The 22,538-nt window shown below is 44.0% G+C and overlaps 1 protein-coding gene across 1 annotated transcript in view; it reads left to right on the forward strand.

Moving 5' to 3' along the window:
- The first annotated feature begins 13,704 nt into the window (after window positions 1-13,704).
- Window positions 13,705-22,538, forward strand: part of B4GALT6 (beta-1,4-galactosyltransferase 6) — a 59,223-nt gene continuing 50,389 nt past the window's right edge. The window contains exon 1 of the mRNA XM_075270575.1: window positions 13,705-13,999. Coding sequence (XP_075126676.1) covers window positions 13,882-13,999 — 118 coding nt within the window. The 5' untranslated portion in view covers window positions 13,705-13,881. The remainder of the gene's footprint in view (window positions 14,000-22,538) is intronic.

Below are 22,538 nucleotides of genomic sequence, written 5' to 3' on the forward strand. Positions count from 1 at the left end.
TCTTTCCTCACCTTTTTTTCATCCTCTTCTTCTTAATATCTCTGTAACTTTGTTGGCTAGGTCCTTCTGGGGATCTTTGTTTTGTTTGTATGTTTGTACTTTTTCTGTACTATGGGTCTATTTCAGACCTTGCTGTATTGTTATAAAATTGCAAAAAAAATAGAATTAAAAAAATAAAATTACAATTGAAAAAAAATTACTTTGGGCTACTAATTTCAATTTCACATTGTCAACACAACTTAATACTGGCCAACACTGCCAAATTTCTCATTAGGCTCCCAAGAAATTCAGAGACCTCCCAGAATAATTGGAAAACTCCTCTGTCCTGGCCCACTTTTCCCTGAAAACAGTTTCCAAAAGATGCCAAGCATTTGCAAAGTCAATCAGTTTCTGCCTTTCCAAAGTGGTTCTGGACATATAAACTGGCATTGACGCCAGTAGACGAGCACTTTTTTTTTTTACTGAGTCTAATTAGTGATTGGTATTCTTAAGGGTTTAAAGGACTTTTGGCCACTGATCTAACACTCCCACGGGAAGCATCGCCAGGCATCACATAAAGATGAGTCTGGACCATACTTGCTAACCATTTGAGCAAACTGGGCCTGAGTGGCTATCCCTTATTCTCCAGGTCATGTGATGTGGGCACCATCTATGCCAGTCATATCACAAAAAGGTGCACAGCAGGCATTTTTTCATGTCTGTGTCACAAAAAGGAAGTGCGGCACCCCCCAAAATGGGTGTAGTCTTGAGGGAAAAAGGCATGGCGACCCCAATGTGCTACCCCTCTTGAATTCCCAACAAGTGTTGGTATGTATGGTTTACGCTAGGTTCACACCTGCGTTTGGGTCTCCATTCTGTGCTTTCCGTCTTCTGCATGCAAGAAGACGGAAAGCACAGACCGGGTCCGGCGGTGAGCGTTTTATGCTCTCCGCCACAAAGCCGTTTTTTTAAAATCCGGACACAGAGTACTGCATGTCCGACTCTGTGTCCGGATTAAAAAACCCGGTTTCGCGGCAGAGAGCATAAAACGCTCACCACCGCTCACGGCCGGACATCTTTCTCACCCATTCAAATGAACGGGTGAGAAAGACTCCTGTAGGTTTCCATCTCCGGCTCTGTTTTATGCAGGAAACAGAAACCTGCACAACGGAGACCGGGCGCAGATGTGAACGAGCCCTTACACAGGCAACAAGTGGCCATAAATGGGCTGTGCATTGACCTCTCTCATTGAACTTCATTCACACTCCTGTGTGCCCACTGTAATGCCCATTGTGTGCCAGTTATTACTTCACCTCATTGCATGTATTGTATTCCTCATAATGGACTGAGACCGGGGTCACACCAGTATTGACTCTGTATGGGGATCCCAATCCCCTCTCCATTATAGCCTATGGGGTCTGCGGGATTCCACGGACCCATGCTTTTTTAAGCAGATTAGATTTCCGTTCAGGGGGGTCCCCAAGCAGTCCCACCAAACATAAAGCCAAACGCAGATGTGAACCTAGCCTAATAGGAAAAAACATTTTTTGTGATTAAGAGACTGAATGACTAAGAAACCATTGCTACAGCAGATGATGTCACATGTGAGCTCCAACCTTCCCTCATCTACAGCCCAGCACCCATCCCTTATTACGTCATCTAATCTCTGCTCAGTAACCATTACCACGTGGGCTCTGTTTGCGCAGCACTGGAATGCCTAAATAGTGACGACCTCTCCCCCACGTCTCTGACGTCACCATGATGCAAAACCAGATGCTCCACTAGAAAGGTGAAGCCCCGGCCAGAGCCCTGCACAAGTGTCCCCGCCACTGAGTCACAATCATGTGAAGGGCGGAGCTTCGGAGAAGGCGCGACCAACCACTATGAAGTTAGATAAGCATGGCGGCCGTGATTGGCTGTTACAGAGCCCAGCGTGACGAGGGAAATGTGATTCTGGTGTGTGGGCGTGGTTAGATTCAGGAGACTCTTATAACCCCGCCTCTCGAAGAAATGGCGCCGCCCACACCGACGACACTGGTGGTGACCTCGCCCAGGGTGCACCGGCTGTGCTCAGTGCCCGCCGGACATACAGTAACGTGACGCGGTAACCCTTGGATACCCGGCGCTGCTGCCGGTAGACATACATGGTGAAGCTTTGTATGGGCACTGCTCAGCACCTGCCCGGCCTTCTGATCACGTTACACGTGGTGCCGGCTCCTGAGTGACAGGTGTAACAGCTGATCATTACTGTATCGGCTACCTGATAGCCCTCAGTCACTCCTCCGTGTAAGGGCTAGTTCACACGTGGGCAAAGGGGAGGTTTTTGACAGCGGAATTCGCTTCAAAAACCTCTCCTTTAACATGGTGGTCTATGTAGACCACTAGCTTTTTTTTTCCTCCTAGCGTTTTCCGCCTGAAGAAGCGACATGACCTTTCTTCAGGCGGAAAACGCCTGAAGAATTGCATAGAAGTGAATGGGAGGCGAAAACCGCGCGGTAAAAAACCGCGCGGTTTTTTGCACACAAAACCGCGCGGTTTTTTGCAAAAAACCGCGCGGTTTTCGCCTGCAGTTTCTATAGCACATATAGGAAAAAAAAACCCTAGCGAAAACCGCTAGCGAAAACCGCGTCAAAAACCTCGTCAAAAACCGCGTGGAATGCAAAAAACAGCGTCAAAAAAACTCCTCGAGGTTTTTTACCTCGCACAAATAAGCTAGGCGGTTTTCACGTGTGAACTGACCCAAATAATATACATGATATGTAAAGGTCACCTGACCCTGCTGTAATGCAGAGGTCCACATGGCTAGAATATACGAGTAGTAGTACTGCAGGTTATATACAGCCTGTGTCACTATAGGATGCTGTGCTAGATGGAGATCAGAAAGCGCTGACTATATACAGCACACTCTGGGCCTGTATACAGGACTAGACTGTACTGACCACCAGCTAATATCCAGAGTGACACTAGGGGGTCTCTGGCCGCAGACCCAAACAACAGAGAGCTGAACAGCGGTTACACACGGACACCACATGGACCCTATTGACTATAATGGGGTCCGCCGTCTTAAACTAAAAGCAGTGGAGAAAACGGTCCTTTATGCAGGCCTTTTATCTCTGATGATATTCTGTGGTATCCAATGGAGACTCTGACGCAAATGTGAACCCAGCCTGAATGATGTGGGCAGCATGGACGGCAGCTAGATGGGCTGTAAGACTCAGGTGCCAGTAGGTTGTCTGCTGCGCATCCCATATTTACTGGACGGTTCAGGGGAAGGATCCACAGAGCTAACACGACGATCAATGTGGACGCACAGATGTTTAATTGAGTTGATGTCTGGGGAATTGGGAAAGCACTTGGAAGTCTTGGTCAACCATTGTTGTACATTTCTAACCGTGTGACATGTTGCATTGTCTTCTTGGACGATTCCACCAGCCCAAGCAAAGATAAACACTTTGTATCATTTTATGTGATCTGCAAGGATGGATTCATACCCAAATAAGTGCAGAGAGCCTTACACATAGATGAGTGGGCCTAATGCCATGAAAAGTTCCACAGACCAGAACGCTGCCCCCCCCCATTTTGCCTTCTCTGATGTTTCTCACCTTACATGCCAACGTCCATCGAGGAAGTAGAAAATGTGACTCATGGAAGAAGACAACTCCAATCTGTGGTGACTCAATTCTGATACTGCTGTGCAAATTTTTCCACTGCACTTTTGTTAGTATAGGTAGAATGGTCATCAGATTTCTTTGGAGCCCCAAACGCAGTAGGGTTGGCCGAACTGTTATTTTAGACACACGTCTGGTAGCCTTTTGGATCACGTAGCATGTCTGCTGGTTCTTGTGCACCTTTGTAGCCACTAGTCATCTCCCACATCACTGGCACGTGCAGCTCTGCAGTTCTACATTGGTTATTCCCAATGATTAGTCTACTCACAATACACATTCAACACAGCAGCACACAAACATTCCACAAATTGTGCTGTTATAATACTGCTACTCTTGGCCCAAAAGCCATTAATTACCCTTTTTTACAACTCTGATAAATCGCCCCTTTTACCCGTCACACGCGACTTTCCATGTCAGAATCAGGACCAAAATCCGCCATTCCGCACCCCGTGTGAACGGGGCCTTATAGGGCACATTACAGTAATAAACAACATACCTGTGTTATTTATGTCACTTTAATAAAGTTGGGGAAACACATCTTTTAAGTCTTATGCAAATAAGACAGTTAATTCACTGGGGATGGATCTTTAGCCCTGGGAGCATTGCTCTTGCTGCTCAAGTAGAATGGATGATGTCATAGCATTGGGAGAATCAACTTTCCCTGGACAAGGTGACACAGGTAGGTAATGTAAGGTGTCTGAGAGCTGAAGGCCCATCCCCCGTGCATTAGCTGAATCATTGACATAAGGCTGGTTTTCGCTAAATCTATAAAAGTGACATATATAACAAAGGTATGTGATTTATCACTGTAATGCACCCTGTAACATGGTGGAGGCTGTTGAGTGTGCCTGGGGGAGGTAATACACTGCCTTTAACATACTGTCTTATCCCAGGCAGCATGTCCCAGTTTCGACTATCTGTTGAAAGGGAGTTTGTCAGCTGTAAACTGGTTAAACCCTTCTACCTTTTAGAGGTCAACCTACAGTTTCCAAACATGACTCTTTTCACACTAGCGCTTACTGTCCATTCTTCAGGCCCATCGAGACACACAGAGCCCAGAGGACACCTTGACTATAATGGGGTCCGTCGGGTGTCAATTTTAAACCGAAACTGGTGGAGGAAAAAATTCAGATGTAAATATAGCCTTAGTCAGCTTTGGAGCCACATTTTTATGTAAATGGCCTTTTTATTCATATGCAAATAAGGGAGAAGTACTCTGGGTGTGTCTCAGCTTGTCTAGGTTTTGATCTCAGCTGGAGATTCCCGAGACTGCACTTTTGTTCTAATATTAGAACCGCTGTGTTCTAATATTAGGACAAAAGTGCAGTCTCGGAAATCTACAGCTGAGATCAAAACCCCATAAAAATGGGTCTGAATAACAGGAGCATTCGGAGACTGTAGAATCACCTGTACAAGGTACTGGGATTTGGGTTATAACACATTTACTGCCAACAGCCTCCCTTTAAATCTACAATGCTACCGTACATAGTGGTGGGTCAGCTATTGGCAATTCTGCCAAGACTAAGCTGCCGCAAACCTGCCCTGCTTATCCTAAGCCTAACACAAACTTTCCTAGACGTTTCCTTCTTTGTGTCCTTTCCCATGACAGTTTCGCTTCTGATGTTTTCATATAAAGATGATGAATGACATTTCCAAAAAATTACATGAAAAGGTGTAAAGTGTTGTGTGCTCTTACATGTGCCACTGAACGCCCATCCATAACTATGGCGACTACGACATCTATTTGCACATTATCAGCTATTGTTCTGGGGGCTATAAAGCCCTGTCAGATGACTGGTAGTTTCCCATCTCATGATGACAGACAGGAGCTAAAGCCCACTGGAATACCAGTTCACTGCAATAGCAAAAGCCATACGTTATATGCATACTGTCTTCGATCTGCAGAAGATTTCACTTTATGCTTTGCAAATGCCTAAATCCGCAATGAAGATCTGCTGAAAGAACTGATTTGCTGTGGATGTGAAACACCCTCATCACTATACCCTACGTGATCCTGAAGTAGGCTATATCCTGAAGAGCAGTCCCCTCATATAGCTGTATACACTCGTATGATCCATACAGATGAATGTACCATTATAAAATATATAGGGTATATCCTGAAAAGCAATCCCCTCCTATAGCTGTATACATCCTAATCATTATGCACTGCATGATCCATATAGGTGTATGCACTATTATAACAGACATAGGGGTAGTTCAAACGGAGTAAACTGGCGTGTAATTTTACACGTGTAAAATAAGACTCCCATTGACTTCAATGACATTTTTTTACACGTGTAAAAAAAACACGCCAAAATACACGTCAAAATGCATGTGTAAAATGTCATTGAAGTCAATGGGAATCTTATTTTACACGTGTAAAATTACACGCCAAAATACACGCCAGTTTACTCCTTGTGAACTACCCCATAGGATGAATTCTGATAAACAGTCCCCTCATATACCTGTATGCACTCTTATGATCCATACAGATGAATGTACCACTATAACATATATAGAGTATATCCTGAAGAGCAGTCCTCTCCTATAGCTGTATACATCCCTATCATTAAATACTACATGATCCATATGCACTCTCTCATAGCTGTATCCACCCTGATGATCCATATACATGCCTGTACTATCTCCTATATCTGTATCCACCGTGATGATCCATATATATGCCTGCACTATCTCCTATAGCTGTATCCACCCTGATGATCCACATACATGCTTGCACTATCTCTTATAGTTATATCCACCCTGATGATCCATATACAGTACATGCCTACACTATCTCCTATCTCTGTATCCACCCTGATGATCCATATACATGCCTGCACTATCTCCTATATCTGTATCCACCCTGATGATCCATATACATGCCTGCAATATCTCCTATATCTGTATCCACCCTGATGATCCATATACATGCCTGCACTACCTGCTATAGCTGTATCCACAGTGATGATCCATATACATGCCTGCACTATCTCCTATAGCTGTATCCACCCTGATGATCCATATACATGCCTGCACTATCTGCTATAGCTGTATCCACAGTGATGATCTATATACATGCCTGCACTATCTGCTATAGCTATATCCACCCTGATGATCTATATACACGCCTGCACTATCTGCTATAGCTATATCCACCCTGATGATCTATATACATGCCTGCACTATCTGCTATAGCTATATCCACCCTGATGATCCATATACATGCATGCACTATCTGCTATAGCTATATCCACCCTGATGATCCATATACATGCCTGCACTATCTGCTATAGCTATATCCACAGTGATGATCTATATACATGCCTGCACTATCTGCTATAGCTGTATCCACAGTGTTGAGGTCAAATCATAATACCCCAGAGATATGCTGTCTGTAAAGGAAAAATAATTAACAGGCCAAGATCGGCCTCCGCCATCTTTTAGCCTGGAGAATCATGAAGACACATGGTGGTCGTGTATCAAAATGGATTCTACTTTAATGGTGGCTAGAACAAAGTATATATCACATGGCATAGACAGAACAGGATTGGCTAGTAGAATTAGCATACATCTATTGGTGGAGAAGTTTGTAACAATAGCCCTGATGCATATCTATTGGATAAGAAACTGGAGAGAGGACACACCCCCCTGAGGGCTGGCTTTACTCTAAAATGGAGTCTTGTGAGCACATGGTAGCCGCATGTATCAATCAAAATGGCAGCCATCAGCACATGTCTCAAATACACATCCTAGATGTCTATCTCATGGTATTCTAAAGACAATAGACATCCTTGTTGGAGACAATTAACTTAATTACCCTTCTCTTGTCCCTTTATCTTAAAAAGGGTCTTTGGTCTTTGATCCTTTCCTAACAATGCCCGTGGTTCCTGCCGAACTGTCTCCATTTTAATTAGTTTCTTTGTAAGATAGCATCACCCAATACACAGAGCATAGTATTTACATAACCAGTCTGGCAAGATCCAAACTGCATCTCTCTGGGAGAGAGAGATGGACAGATAGAACCATCTCAGCCCCCACCTCTATACACAATTTTTCATAAGATATTATTGTTCCCCCACAATTCCCCCATTAAGACATTTATTATTTTTCATATCAGATGAGTACGTTCACTTAGTTCCCTAAATGCCAGCCCTGCTGGATTCCCCATCTGATATTTTTTTTTATAAATGTCTACCACTTATATCTTTATCATAACATCTATTAAAACATATCAAAATTAACTTGAAAGAAAATACTATATACACAATATGCCCATGGCAATTTGTACAATGTTTTGCCATATCCCCATTATCCTTTTAGGAAAGCAAAACAAAAAAAAACAAACAAATAATGTCCATTTCTTCATTCCTGCCGTGATTCAGGAATCTTTGTATAATGGGAAGCAGGTATCCTCCAATTTGACGGAGGTGGCAGTTGTCATCAGCACTTAGGAGGGGCCGTCTTTCTGATATGTCTTTTCACTATCACCCAATCACCACCTGCAAGCTATGTGCTCCTGGAAAAAATCAAAAGATCAAACAGGGTCTAGAATAGAAGAAAACGCCTGTTCATGTGTTACTTTCAGTCTTTGACACAAGTTCTGGACATAGCCGGCAGTACTTATCACACTTAAGTTGTGAAGTCTGGGGAAAATACAACCCTTAGTCTAAGCACCCTTCCATAAAGCACCTTGAGTGTGCACTTGAGCCTTTTCTACTTTGCCTGAACTCTGCTCAATCCCCAATACATACATTATTTTATTCATTATTTCACCTGTGAAATGTGTCCCTCTATCAGACTCTCTCATCTCAGGTATCCCCAATCTACACACAAGCTCAGATATCAATTTCTTGGCAGTTACCTGCGTTGTTGCTCGGCTGATCCAACCTGAGAACAAAATACACACAGACCAACACATATTTGTATGTTGTAAATTCAGGCAATTGTATGTAATGGATACAGGGGTTTTGGTGTGCATGCGGTGTGTCTTAACTACCTGTCCTGGATTGTGTAGAGCACATATGTGATATGCTTTTACGTGATTCCCTGCAGCCCTTCCAACCTGAGGCAAACTATAGTTTACCCACTAATGACTCCATGGCATTTCAAGAGGCATGCACCTTACCGTGGGCCAAACCAGCCATTTGGGGGTACACTGATTTATCCCCCATTTTCACATTCCTTCACATTCTCTGGCACCAGCCTTTGTCCATTTCTCAATTTCCTCACCAGTCACCTTAGAGTACAGCCCCTTAGGGTCTGCTATTTTTCTCACCTGGTTGAGACCCTTCCATGGTGGTAGCACCGCTGCTCAATCAGCCTTCTCATTTCCAATACTCTCAGGGTCTCTTCCCTTTGTGTGAGCTCTGACTTTCACAATTGCCAACTGCTTAGGGAGCAATATGGCCATATCTCAACTGACTTGCTAAGTTTCCTTTCTTAATTGGTTTGCCCTGTGCCATCAGGAAGTTCCTAGACCTCCATATTGGACCATAACCATGTGCAATGCCAAAAGCATACCAGGAGTCAGTGTAAATGTTTGCTGTGCTATCAGGCTTCTATAAGGTCAGCCTCTTATACTGACATGTGTGGTGGAAGGGCTTCTTATACTATGGTGTCATGTATAATGACTACAGCATACCCTGTATTCAAATTTGCCTTTTTCTGTTAGGTACCTGGAACCGTCCACAAATATCTCATAGTCAGGATTCTCCAATGGGGCGTCAGTGACATGACCGAAGCCGCCTCTTCTGAGAGGGAGTTTAAAAATATCTCATCTACCAAATATCTCATTATCTACTCCCCCCCTTTGAATCATGAACTCCTACTGGTATAAGAGTTGCAGGATTCAAAAGTCAAATAACGCTGAAATGAGATGTTTGAGGAGGATGTAGAGCAAATTCCATGTTACTCTATCTTGCCAAAGAAATATGACATCTGTCTATCTGTGTGAGGATTGCCTTACCACCGTTCTGATAGAGGAAAACACATCAGGTTCAGGTCTGTCTATCTGTAGCACAAAAAAAATTAAAATTATCAACATATCACAATAATATTCACTTAATTTCCCATAAAACATTTGCCTAATCTTTTAATACTCTGCCTATTTCTGGCAGTGTCACATCCCCTATCACTTCTCTTGACTCTTTTTAGTTAAGGTGACAATAAGAGACACTTCTAATTAGATTTCCAGTGTCTCACTTTAAGCTATACAGGGCAATACAATACTCTATTTGCCCTTTAGCCATTATACAATAGGACTTTTGAGACCTAATTAAGACACTAATTAAGACATTCTGTTGTTTGAGGGTCCAGCCATTGTAAGTGGCTGGCTGGCTAAAACTTGCCAAACCTGTATTCAGACTTATTTATACAATCCTAAGTAAATTCAATTCTCTACAACTCCTAATTATTCCAGAATTACAACTAATTCATTAAATGCTCAAAATATATCAGCAGAGAAGGCAAAAACTTTATGGGATCAATCTATCTTCCCCTCCCCCATCATAACAAGAATTTATACACAAAAACACATTACAGAGCAGATATCCGAGTGCCTTCTGATCTACTTAGTCAGATGTCTATCACCTTGTAGCAAACAATGCCGCAGAAATACCACTTTTGTTTTGTAAAACTACGATTTATCTTTACCTGCGTGTACATATTAAGATAGCTCACATGCATTGCCTATCCCTTTATGGTGCCTAATCCCATATCAGAAGGATCAATCTGAATAGAAATGATCAATAACATTTTACAAGTATTCGATACAACTTTTTCACAAAATAATTCCCAATTGTTAACATTCATGGGTTTATAGTATAAACTCATAACCAATAAACACCTAGTTTAGAGTACCTAGTACATGTACATGGTATATCAAGTACATCTCATATTCACCAGAAGACATATATATATATTCAACGATGGAAAAGAACTCATATCTACTTGTCACCCCCTCTGTGGGACTATCAGCATTCAATTTCTTCATCTGCTCCCTGTGGAGTCTAAAAATGTAACAATATAAACATGAACAAACAGAGCATGTGCATATTGCAATACATGTAACACATATGGGCCCATTCATATACATACATGCAAACTTCACACTGGAGCTCCAGACACACACACATCCATTAAATCATAAAGAACTTGTCAAATTTTCTTATTTTCCTACAAATAATCACAGAGTTAGTTATAATTCCTGCACAGCTCAATATTGAAGAAAAATAAACAAAACATGTGATTTAGATGCCTTCGTCTTCTCCTCAATGTGTATATCACTGGAAAATAAACATAATGATGATTATCTAAAATTTATGACATTAATCCAATTCTAAAGACATTAAATATGATTTAAACAGCCAATACTGATACCAACATTACATATTAATATCTTTGTGCAGTTTTTGAATATGTCTATGGCAAACCCCTCTCTTCTAATTACCACAGATGTTCAGAACCTTTTAAACTATATTTGAGGTTTCGCCTTAAGGGCCAACTGCCAGAATTTTAACATTTTTCTTTCTGAGATTCCAATCAAAGTTTTTACCACTGTTACACAAGGTTTAAAAATCAAATACTGGCATTTCTAAAAACAGCTTAAATTATACAGTTACAAATTGTTAAACCATATATTCATAATTCTCCATACATTATACCAATGATGTTACATCGTATCACTCATAGCTAAAATCTTAGCTAACTGCCGTGTCTCCCCTCCCCCCTTCTTGCTACCAAACCTGTATACCATGATACCTCTGCTGTGGATATATACGAGTCACACTGGGGGGAGGGGCCTGACCTTCATCATCACTCACATGGCACTAACAACACAATGCCATGTGCAGAACGCATTGATCTTTTAACTGGACTGAGTGTGTGTCCACTATGCATTTCCTTACACTAAGGAAAATATACAAACACTGAATACCTTATTTCTGTAACTATTCTTTCCTATACCCTTACTTAATTTTTTTTTTTTTTTTTTCCAACTATCCAACATCTTATCAGCAGTTTCTCACCTCCATTTCTAACTGCTCTTTCCTTAAACTATCTCTTGGGTTGATTTCCATACTGGCTGACTCTGCACTCCCCCCATTCTGTTCTTCAATCAGAGCTTATTCCTCTTTGTAACTTATGCTCCTGTATCTGTCCTGCATGATCTAATCTCCATTGGTTCCCAACATTTACTATCAAACAATCCTATCTTAGGAACCCCTGCTCTCTTAAGGATTTTTTTTTATTTATTTATTTATTTATTTATTTTTTCTTTTACTTGGGCGGCAACTTCTCTCTCTCATCTCTATTAGTTCATATGGGGTATATTTATTTGGGGGATCACAAAGATTACTCCCCAGAACCACACAGATTTATTTGGGGGATCACACAGATTACTCCCCAGAACCACACAGATTTATTTGGGGGATCACAAAGATTACTCCCCAGAACCACACAGATTTATTTGGGGGATCACACAGATTACTCCCCGGAACCACACAGATTTATTTGGGGGATCACACAGATTACTCCCCAGAACCACACAGATTTATTTGGGGGATCACACAGATTACTCCCCAGAACCACACAGATTTATTTGGGGGATCACACAGATTACTCCCCGGAACCACACAGATTTATTTGGGGGATCACACAGATTACTCCCCATTTTCACTGAACTAATCTCTGTCTTTTAACTAAGGATGGAGACTGCCTGTACCGCCTTATACACTTTATAACAGATGTATCAATCAAATCACAGCATGGACAGTATACAAAGAGTGAGATTTCCCATCCCCCTTTACAGACAATATATATTCTTTTAGGTTCTTTGCAAAAAGCTTGAGCTATCTATATAAGGAACATATGTGTTTACCTCACACTCGGACAGGAATACAAAAGTTCTTAGAAACACAGATCAAACTGGTAAGATTAAAGTTCTTACCTTGCAGCGCTGACTTTGTTGGATCTGTATTTCCAAGCACTCCTGTAATCTGGTCGTCCGGGGGATCAGCAAACTGTCTCCTCATCTCTCAAGCCGCACGTTTGGGCGCCAATTTCTGTTGAGGTCAAATCATAATACCCCAGAGATATGCTGTCTGTAAAGGAAAAATAATTAACAGGCCAAGATCGGCCTCCGCCATCTTTTAGCCTGGAGAATCATGAAGACACATGGTGGTCGTGTATCAAAATGGATTCTACTTTAATGGTGGCTAGAACAAAGTATATATCACATGGCATAGACAGAACAGGATTGGCTAGTAGAATTAGCATACATCTATTGGTGGAGAAGTTTGTAACAATAGCCCTGATGCATATCTATTGGATAAGAAACTGGAGAGAGGACACACCCCCCTGAGGGCTGGCTTTACTCTAAAATGGAGTCTTGTGAGCACATGGTAGCCGCATGTATCAATCAAAATGGCAGCCATCAGCACATGTCTCAAATACACATCCTAGATGTCTATCTCATGGTATTCTAAAGACAATAGACATCCTTGTTGGAGACAATTAACTTAATTACCCTTCTCTTGTCCCTTTATCTTAAAAAGGGTCTTTGGTCTTTGATCCTTTCCTAACAATGCCCGTGGTTCCTGCCGAACTGTCTCCATTTTAATTAGTTTCTTTGTAAGATAGCATCACCCAATACACAGAGCATAGTATTTACATAACCAGTCTGGCAAGATCCAAACTGCATCTCTCTGGGAGAGAGAGATGGACAGATAGAACCATCTCAGCCCCCACCTCTATACACAATTTTTCATAAGATATTATTGTTCCCCCACAACAGTGATGATCTATATACACGCCTGCACTATCTGCTATAGCTGTATCCACAGTGATGATCTATATACACGCCTGCACAATCTGCTATAGCTATATCCACCCTGATGATCCATATACATGCCTGCACTATGTGCTATAGGACCCCTCCTGCCGGGCAGTCCCCTCCTATGGCTAGTATCCCCCATCCTCTTCCTCCTCCTCCCTCCTCCTCCACCTCCTCCCGCCGCCGCTGCTGCTGCAATCTGATTCCTCTCCCCTCCCCCTGGGGGTTGGTGTAGCAGCTTCCGTGCAGCCACCACCGCGGCGATCTCCGGCTTTTCCTCCCGGTGGTGTGGTCCTCCGTCGTCCCATCACTCCTGTCACCCGATGGGCTTGTCCTCCAGCAGCAGCAGTCCCCGGTCCGCCAGCGAGCTCCTCTGAGAGCCGCCTTCCGTCTACGGGCAGCATGAGGCCGCTTTTCCGGAGGCTCCTGCGGGTCTCTAACCGATCCATCTTCGCCTTCATCTTCTTCTTCTCGCTGTCCTCGTCCTGCCTGTACTTCGTGTATGTGGCCCCCGGTATAGGTGAGTGAGCCGGCGGGGGCTGCGGTCAGTAGTGGATAGCAGGGCCTGCCACTCCTTTCTGGAGCGGGGTGAATGGCAGGCTGGGCTGCCTGGCCCTAGTAATGACTGGCATGTCATCCATAGACACCTGTTTATGAGGAGAGCCCCACCATGGTAACTGCATGGACCAGGCTGTGCCTGTCACTGGGCAGAGGATTGCTGTGCCTCCTCCTCCTCCTCACATGGACAGTAGCCTTCACCTTACTGGCCCATTGTCATTGATGATCATGGGGAGGGTCTGGGATGGGCACATCTGTGCCAGGCATTGCTTGGGTGGGCACACTCCTGTCTAGGATATGGTGTGGGACACTTCAATGTGACGTGTCCTCATCTTCTCCCACTACTATGCTAACCTTGATGGTCAGGTTATTAGACAGACATGTGTCTATACTGATCCGTCACGTGACACCTACACACAATGGCGCACTTTATAAAAATGTGGCTTTTGGATATTCCTGTGTGCTCTTCCATCTGCCACTGAATGTTATTTTTTAACCATGGCGACTGTGGTGTCTATTTTCACCATATTGTTCCAGGCGGTATAGAAGCCATGTCACATGACTACAGACCGGCGCTACAGCCCATAGACATGCCAATTCCATTCATTTATTACGTGTGGATTTTGTGTCAGATTTTCAGAAGATTTCACCTTATGCTTTGCAAAGGGTGAAATCCGCAATGAAGATCTGCTGAAAGAATAGACTTTAGGGGTGTCCAGATAACACCAAAGGTCCATTTAAGCGCAGAAAGTTTTTTGAAAGAATTTTTAGTTAGTACTGGGTTGTGTTCTGGATTTTCCGCATGCAAATTGGTACAGAAAAACCCTGCACGCTTAGAAGGCATCGCTTCATTGCACATCATTGTGTAGTATAGTGATCATATCTGGGTCTACATGTCCGTATGTATCATAGGGACAGATGAGGGATGTCAGTCTCCTGTTATACCCCAGCCCACTGCCCCTATGACTGTATTACTGGGCAGAAATGGACTAATGGCAGAGTAGACTCATTACTGATATTGTGAGCAGGAGTCGGGTAACTGATGGAGGAGATCTGTCCAAATCAGGGTGCCAAGGGCACTTTTTATTTGCCCCATCACATTGCTTCTTCTGTTTTAAGAGGGTCTCACTTTCCACTACCATTAACTACGATATGTCCAATCCAATAATATTAATAAATGAATGCCTGTAACTTTTTGGAGGGCTTTCTATTGATGTCCATATATTGCCAAGTTACCGCCTGAAGTAAAGTTACTGGCTCATGGAGTTAGCAGTTATGGGTGAATGGCAGCTGATATGGTTGTGGAAGGGTTGGGTGTGTAGTGGGTGAGTGGCATGGTGATATGTTTGTGCCATAGGCAGCGGGTGAGTGATGTGCTGATATGGTTGTGTTATACACAGAGGATGGATTGGGTGTGTAGTGGGTACATGGTGTGGTGACATGGTTGCGCCATAGATAGCGGATGGAGAGGGTGAGCGATATGCTGCTATAGTTGTGTCATAGGCAGAGGATGGGTTGGGTGTGTAGTGGTGAGGTGGTGCACTGATATGGTGGTGCTATAGGCAGAGGATGGAGTAGGTGAGTGGTGCACTGATATGGTGGTGCTATAGGCAGAGGATGGAGTAGGTGAGTGGTGCACTGATATGGTGGTGCTATAGGCAGAGGATGGAGAGGGTGAGTGGTGTGCTGATATGGTGGTGCCATAGGCAGAGGATGGAGAGGGTGAGTGGTGTGCTGATATGGTGGTGCCATAGGCAGAGGATGGAGTAGGTGAGTGGTGCACTGATATGGTTGTGCCATAGGCAGAGGATGGAGAGGGTGAGTGGTGCGCTGATATGGTGGTGCCATAGGCAGAGGATGGAGAGGGTGAGTGGTGCACTGATATGGTGGTGCTATAGGCAGAGGATGGAGTAGGTGAGTGGTGCACTGATATGGTGGTGCCATAGGCAGAGGATGGAGAGGGTGAGTGGTGCACTGATATGGTGGTGCTATAGGCAGAGGATGGAGAGGGTGAGTGGTGCACTGATATGGTGGTGCCATAGGCAGAGGATGGAGAGGGTGAGTGGTGCGCTGATATGGTGGTGCCATAGGCAGAGGATGGAGAGGGTGAGTGGTGCACTGATATGGTGGTGCCATAGGCAGAGGATGGAGAGGGTGAGTGGTGCGCTGATATGGTGGTGCCATAGGCAGAGGATGGAGAGGGTGAGTGGTGCGCTGATATGGTGGTGCCATAGGCAGAGGATGGAGAGGGTGAGTGGTGCGCTGATATGGTGGTGCCATAGGCAGAGGATGGAGAGGGTGAGTGGTGCACTGATATGGTGGTGCCATAGGCAGAGGATGGAGAGGGTGAGTGGTGCACTGATATGGTGGTGCCATAGGCAGAGGATGGAGAGGGTGAGTGGTGCACTGATATGGTGGTGCTATAGGCAGAGGATGGAGAGGGTGAGTGGTGCACTGATATGGTGGTGCCATAGGCAGAGGATGGAGAGGGTGAGTGGTGCGCTGATATGGTGGTGCCATAGGCAGAGGATGGAGAGGGTGAGTGGTGCACTGATATGGTGGTGCCATAGGCAGAGGATGGAGAGGGTGAGTGGTGCGCTGATATGGTGGTGCCATAGGCAGAGGATGGAGAGGGTGAGTGGTGCGCTGATATGGTGGTGCCATAGGCAGAGGATGGAGAGGGTGAGTGGTGCACTGATATGGTGGTGCCATAGGCAGAGGATGGAGAGGGTGAGTGGTGCACTGATATGGTGGTGCCATAGGCAGAGGATGGAGAGGGTGAGTGGTGCACTGATATGGTGGTGCCATAGGCAGAGGATGGAGAGGGTGAGTGGTGCACTGATATGGTGGTGCCATAGGCAGAGGATGGAGAGGGTGAGTGGTGCGCTGATATGGTGGTGCCATAGGCAGAGGATGGAGAGGGTGAGTGGTGCGCTGATATGGTTGTGTCATAGACAGAGGATGAATAGTGTTATCTTCTGGGAATGCTGGGTATTTGGAGGGTGATTAGAAATTTGCCCAATTATTACTAGACAGCTAGATATGCCCTGTGTGTAGATGGTGCTCGTGGCCTGTGAGTACAGCTTGAGAAATGCCATTAGGACTGAAGCCAATGTAAATAGGTTTCTGTCAGGAGGTAACTATGTGACCATTAGTAACCATTGTGAGGTCACTGACACGGAGACATTACTAGTTCTTATCAGCGCTCTGTAGGATGGTTTAGGGCTTCATGTATAGGAGCACTGCAAGATTTTTTTTTTTCTGGAGAATGTTGCAGAGAACAACTCATATTATGGCCCATGGACATCGTGGTGGTGGTGGTGGTGGTGGTGGTGGGGGGTTTACCAGCTCTAGAGGCCCAGGGATTAGCCGTTGTGAATTGTTCCCTTTTTTTATTAAGGCCAGGGCTACATTATGACTTTGGCTGTGACTCCTGATGTACAACCCACGATCACTGTGTCTCCCTGTGACTCTGTCATCAATATAAGAGAACGGAGTCACCTTACAACCTTGCGTCTCCATTCACTTACAATGAGGAAGCAGTCATAGGGCATCACAGTAGAGAATCCTTGGAGAATGCATAGGGGAGATACCTGTATGTGTCATGGATCTGTTGAATTTGGCCATTCATTTGTTGCTTTTGTCAGGCTGTTTGGGACCACTAACCCCCCCCCCAGCATACTGTTAAGCTGCTGAGGTTTAGGGTCCCCAACTTCTGTATGATACTGCCGCTCAGGGGTGGAATCTTGAAGATGCTGGGGGTCCACTGAGATGAGTCCGCTGAGGGGCTTCTGCTCATGTTCATTGCACACCTAAGACTGTATTATGGATGCCTATCCCATCCCAACCACATGGCTAAAGACAAAAACCAGCTACATCAAAGGGATCGAAGATGCAGCTAGTTTGGGTCATTAGACCTGCAGTTGGGGAAGGATTTGTAGGTCATATTACAGCTGCCTAAATAAGCCTGTACTTTGGTTTTAGGCTGTATTCAATTGACCTAGTCCTTTCTAGAAAACTTGGTCCATGTGCAGACCATATGTCCTGGACTGAGCACTGCATCATACAGAGAGCTTCCAAATGGCTGGATTGCAACACTACTGATCTGACTCACTCCTGTGACATAGTTCAGTACAGTAGTGACCCGGCCTTTTTGGAGGTCACTGCCTCATAATGCTTTATGATGTAGTGAGATTCATTCATAGGAGTGTTCAGTCTGGGAAATACAGCCAGTGCAGGTGTGTTATCTGGATGGTGTGGTTTTGCCCCTGTGGAGATCATATTAATGACCTTCACTTACTGGGGGAGATGTATAAAGACCAGCATTTTCAGTGGTGGTCTTCATATCTCCTGCGCCGGCAGAGAGTGCACCCGACTTATGATTAAGTGCACTTTGCTTCATTAATCTGGCCATATTCTCCATGGGGACCTTGCGTTTGCACTGAAATTTACACCAGCTGTGTACACGTAACTGGCATAGATTTCATTGGTCTGGTGAACATCAGTAATATAGATCTGTCATAAAAAGGATATGGACCGCAATGGGGACCCTATGGGTCACCGTGTATACCTGTACACGGTGACTTACATCGCAGGCCTCCATTCAGGTATACACTATTGGCTTTACCAGGTGTATACACCAATTTGAGGTTATTATGCTGGTGTGTGCCGGTATCATACATAGAGTATATATAAATATATATATATATATATATATATATATCTGTAGGTAAAGGACATGATTGAGGTTGCTTATATTACCGTACATGATGCTGCATGTTATAATATGTAGTAGTAGTACTATATGTGTAAGGTTTGAAGTGCGGACTTCCTTGTCTTATGCAAATATCTTTGTGGGATTCAAAAGAAATGTAAGAAATGTTCATTGTCCTTGCAAGACTTGTGGGTTGACTTGATGGTTTCCCTTTCCTTTTATTACGGGAAATGAAACTTAAAAGGTCTGGGAAACTGCACCTGCATAGACGTCTATAAGAGCATTCGTACTATTTAGTATCATTAATATAACACCAACATATTCCATGTCGCTGGACAGGGAACACATTCTGTGCCTATAGCCCTCACAGTTTAGGGTGTTCAGTTTAGGAGGATAGCCAGAACCTAATTTAGAACATGCAGACTCCTCTGTAGGACCTGAAGCACCATTGCTAGGGGATAGCATTGCCACCCTTTAGCAACGGTGACCCCCATAATAATGGTTTTGCTGAAAGTAAAATTTGTTTAAGACTTTCTCAAACAATATCTGATGCTGATTTGTAAGAAAATCCACAGTATAAATACAAGCCTGACCCTTGGATTTCTGCCATTAATCTCTAGTTTGCTATGTCACAGATACGCTTGCAGATTAGCTCCATTCAAGGAAGCCCTCGGTGACCCAGGTATCAGTGTCACAAGCCGGGGAGTGATATAGTCACATTGCATACATTTTTGTCATTGCTCCATATACCAATGCAGAGAAATTCCACATAGTAATGAAGACATTCTCCTGAAACGCGCAGTAGTCAAGGATAGAAATCAGCAGTGTCCTCTGGTGTGTGTCATCTTCAGTTTCCTAAGCTCAGGAGACAATGGGTGGAAGAGGACATTGAGCGTTACTGGGGATGTCATGGTATTGGTGAAATCCTCTACTAAGGTGACAGTTATTGCGTCCATTTCCTTCTCATAATTGTACACCATAGTGTTGCCTGTGTTTCCTTCCACAATTGAATAATCTGGGGCAGGATGTTATGCTTAGCACACCTCCGTTTTGGCGTCATTTCCAAGCTGACCTTTTTGTATCTGGAAGTGGAAAGAGTATACAGGATAGACGTAAGGAAGTGAAGAGGACAAAGTAGTCAGTCAGGGGCCCAGAGTAAACAATGAAGAGGCCAAGCACTGTCAGACCCTTCGCCCATTTGATATTGGTGGTTAGAATAGGCAATAACTTATGCAAGCATACCCTTTCACTTTACCTATAAGTTCAGGATAGTCCATCATACATCAGGATGCTACTGACATACATTTGTCACCCACATCTGTCACTGGTTAAGCTTTATACTAACGTACCCCCCAAACCCCCATTTATGACATATATGAGAGGCTGGAACTCTGGTTCCTCAGTATTTCTTGTAGTCACTCTTTAAGTCTGTGACATCACCAATTCCTCACAGAGTCAGGCCGCAACGCTATTCAGTAGACTCAGTGTCGTGACGGCTTTAGGGCAGCCCTGAACTAGAGTTTTGGCATTCTTTGAAAAAGTATTGAACAGAGCTGAGAAGAACGGAGTGAAGATCAATAAGAGCTTATAATTACATTTTATTATTCCTCAGATAATCCCCTTAATGGTCGACACCCCTGAACTGCTCCATACACACTGTGTAGTGACCACGGAGGAGCTAAGCAGTAGTAGTCGATACAGCGTCTACACTGTGTACAGTGTCATCCACGTCTTTCTCTGTATACTGTTCAGATATCATATTAATAGTGGGGATGGCTGTGTCCGACCACCACCAATCCTATATTGATGATCTATCCTAGGAAAAGGCCGGCAGTACTGAGTCTTGGACAACATCTTTAATTTTATTTTTTATTGTGGATCCCTGTTCTTTATATAAAAATATAGCACATAGGGGAGTGTTATGTTCTGGGACACACATCAGTGGTTCTACATAACTGTAGATGACTAAATTTTTTAGGAACTTTGCTCCTGACTGATCGGGTGCTTTACTTTAGGATTTGATAGTGATTTGGTGCGTTCTTATTGAGATTATATTGTTATTTTCAGAGTTTGCCCCCAGCTGACTTTGTGTTGATGTGGCAGTAATATTGTGCGGCAGCGCTCGGCTGTGTTTTGTGGGCATATGCATTCTGAACCTGGCTTTCATCTGCTAATAAAACCCGTGGATTATTTCCAGTTGGTAGCGACTGGATAAATTTACCACTGTCCAGAATCGTGATGTCAATGAGATTTGCTCACCCAGTGGTTTGAACTTGTGTAACCCATGTACGGCTGTGAGAGGTATACCAAGGGAACCCTGTACCCTGGATATCTGCAAAATATTATCTGCTTTTCATTTGCGTAACAGTTGGCAATGGATTATAACTAGAAGAAGTTCTGTAGTCCTTGTTAGAGGAAAGTTTTTTTTTTTTATGGTGATACCTTTTATTGGCTAACTAGACTGGTTTCTTTGTTTGGTAGTTTAACTCTTCAGCTGGTTGCTGTCTTAGGCCTAGTTCACATCTGTGTTCAGTATTCTGTTCGGGGAGTCCGCTTGGGGACCCCCTGAGTGTAATACGGAACGCATTAAAAAGCGGTGAGCAGTGAAAACACACGGACCCCATAGGCCTAGTTCACATGGGGCAAGGGGGTCGTATTTTGGTCCTGATTTTGAGGTGGGAAGCCTCGTCAGAATAGGACCAAAATACGGATTCCGCGATAGTTGTGGCTTCCCGCGCCGGAGTAGGCCCAAATGAATGGGCCTAGTCCAGAGCGTGCTGGCACAAGGTGGACACCGCGGCTGAATTAGCCACGGAATCCACCTGAAGAAAGTACAGCTTACTTCTTTTTTCAGTGAGCGGCAAAAAGTCCCAAAAAAATCCCTTTTGTGAATTTTGGCTTTGCTTGTAGGAGAGAACACCTCAGTATAGATTGGTGTCCATTTCTCTGGAATAAAACATATGTGTCTGTGTGAATATAAAGGCATATGGAGGTACAGGTGAGCCCCTTATGGCTGATACAACCTGGAGGTAACACAGCCATGCGCTTTGGGTTCGTGGGACTGGTTTTATGGTACCTGGGCCAATTTTGATACTGATGATCTATCGTCAGGGCAGGTCATCCGTATCAGATTGATGGGGGTCTGACACCCCCTGATCATGTTTTCAGTACTGAAATATATATAGTAGACAGAGCTGGGCGCACAAAAGCTCTGTCCCTTCTATAGTGGTAGAGTGCTAGAGTACTGCAACTCTGCTTCTGCTCACTTGAATGGGGCAGAGCTTCAATACTATGGCATGGCTGCACCAGAACCAGCCCAAAATAGCTGATTGTTGTCCGTATACATGTAATGTGAACTGATGGATGAATGTTTTGTGCCATTATTTTACACTTTGTATTATATGTTTTAAGAAAAAAAGGTCACGTGTGATGAAAAGTGACAAGACGGATAAAGCGGCTCGTGACATTTATTTGATCTGTTAGGTGTGTATTTCTTTTTTTTGCAGTGCAGACGTAAGCAGAGTCACATGAGAGGATCGTCACCCTGCGGGGAGGGATCAGGTGATAACACACTGGAATCTCCTCCAAATTACAGGATATGTGCAGATTCAGCTCCCTTCGTCCTCCTGGGTGACGTCAGCTTTTGGCACTGCTATATAGACAAATATGTGTATGTTCTCCTGGGGCGATTACCTTGTAGTCCTTACAACTTGCTTACTATACAGTATAACTAGGTCTTAAGGTGACCATAAACATCAGATAGCAGTAGAATGATTTTAGTCCATAC

Source organism: Leptodactylus fuscus, chromosome 4 (assembly GCF_031893055.1).
Source record: "Leptodactylus fuscus isolate aLepFus1 chromosome 4, aLepFus1.hap2, whole genome shotgun sequence".
In the NCBI taxonomy this organism is placed as follows: domain Eukaryota; kingdom Metazoa; phylum Chordata; class Amphibia; order Anura; family Leptodactylidae; genus Leptodactylus; species Leptodactylus fuscus.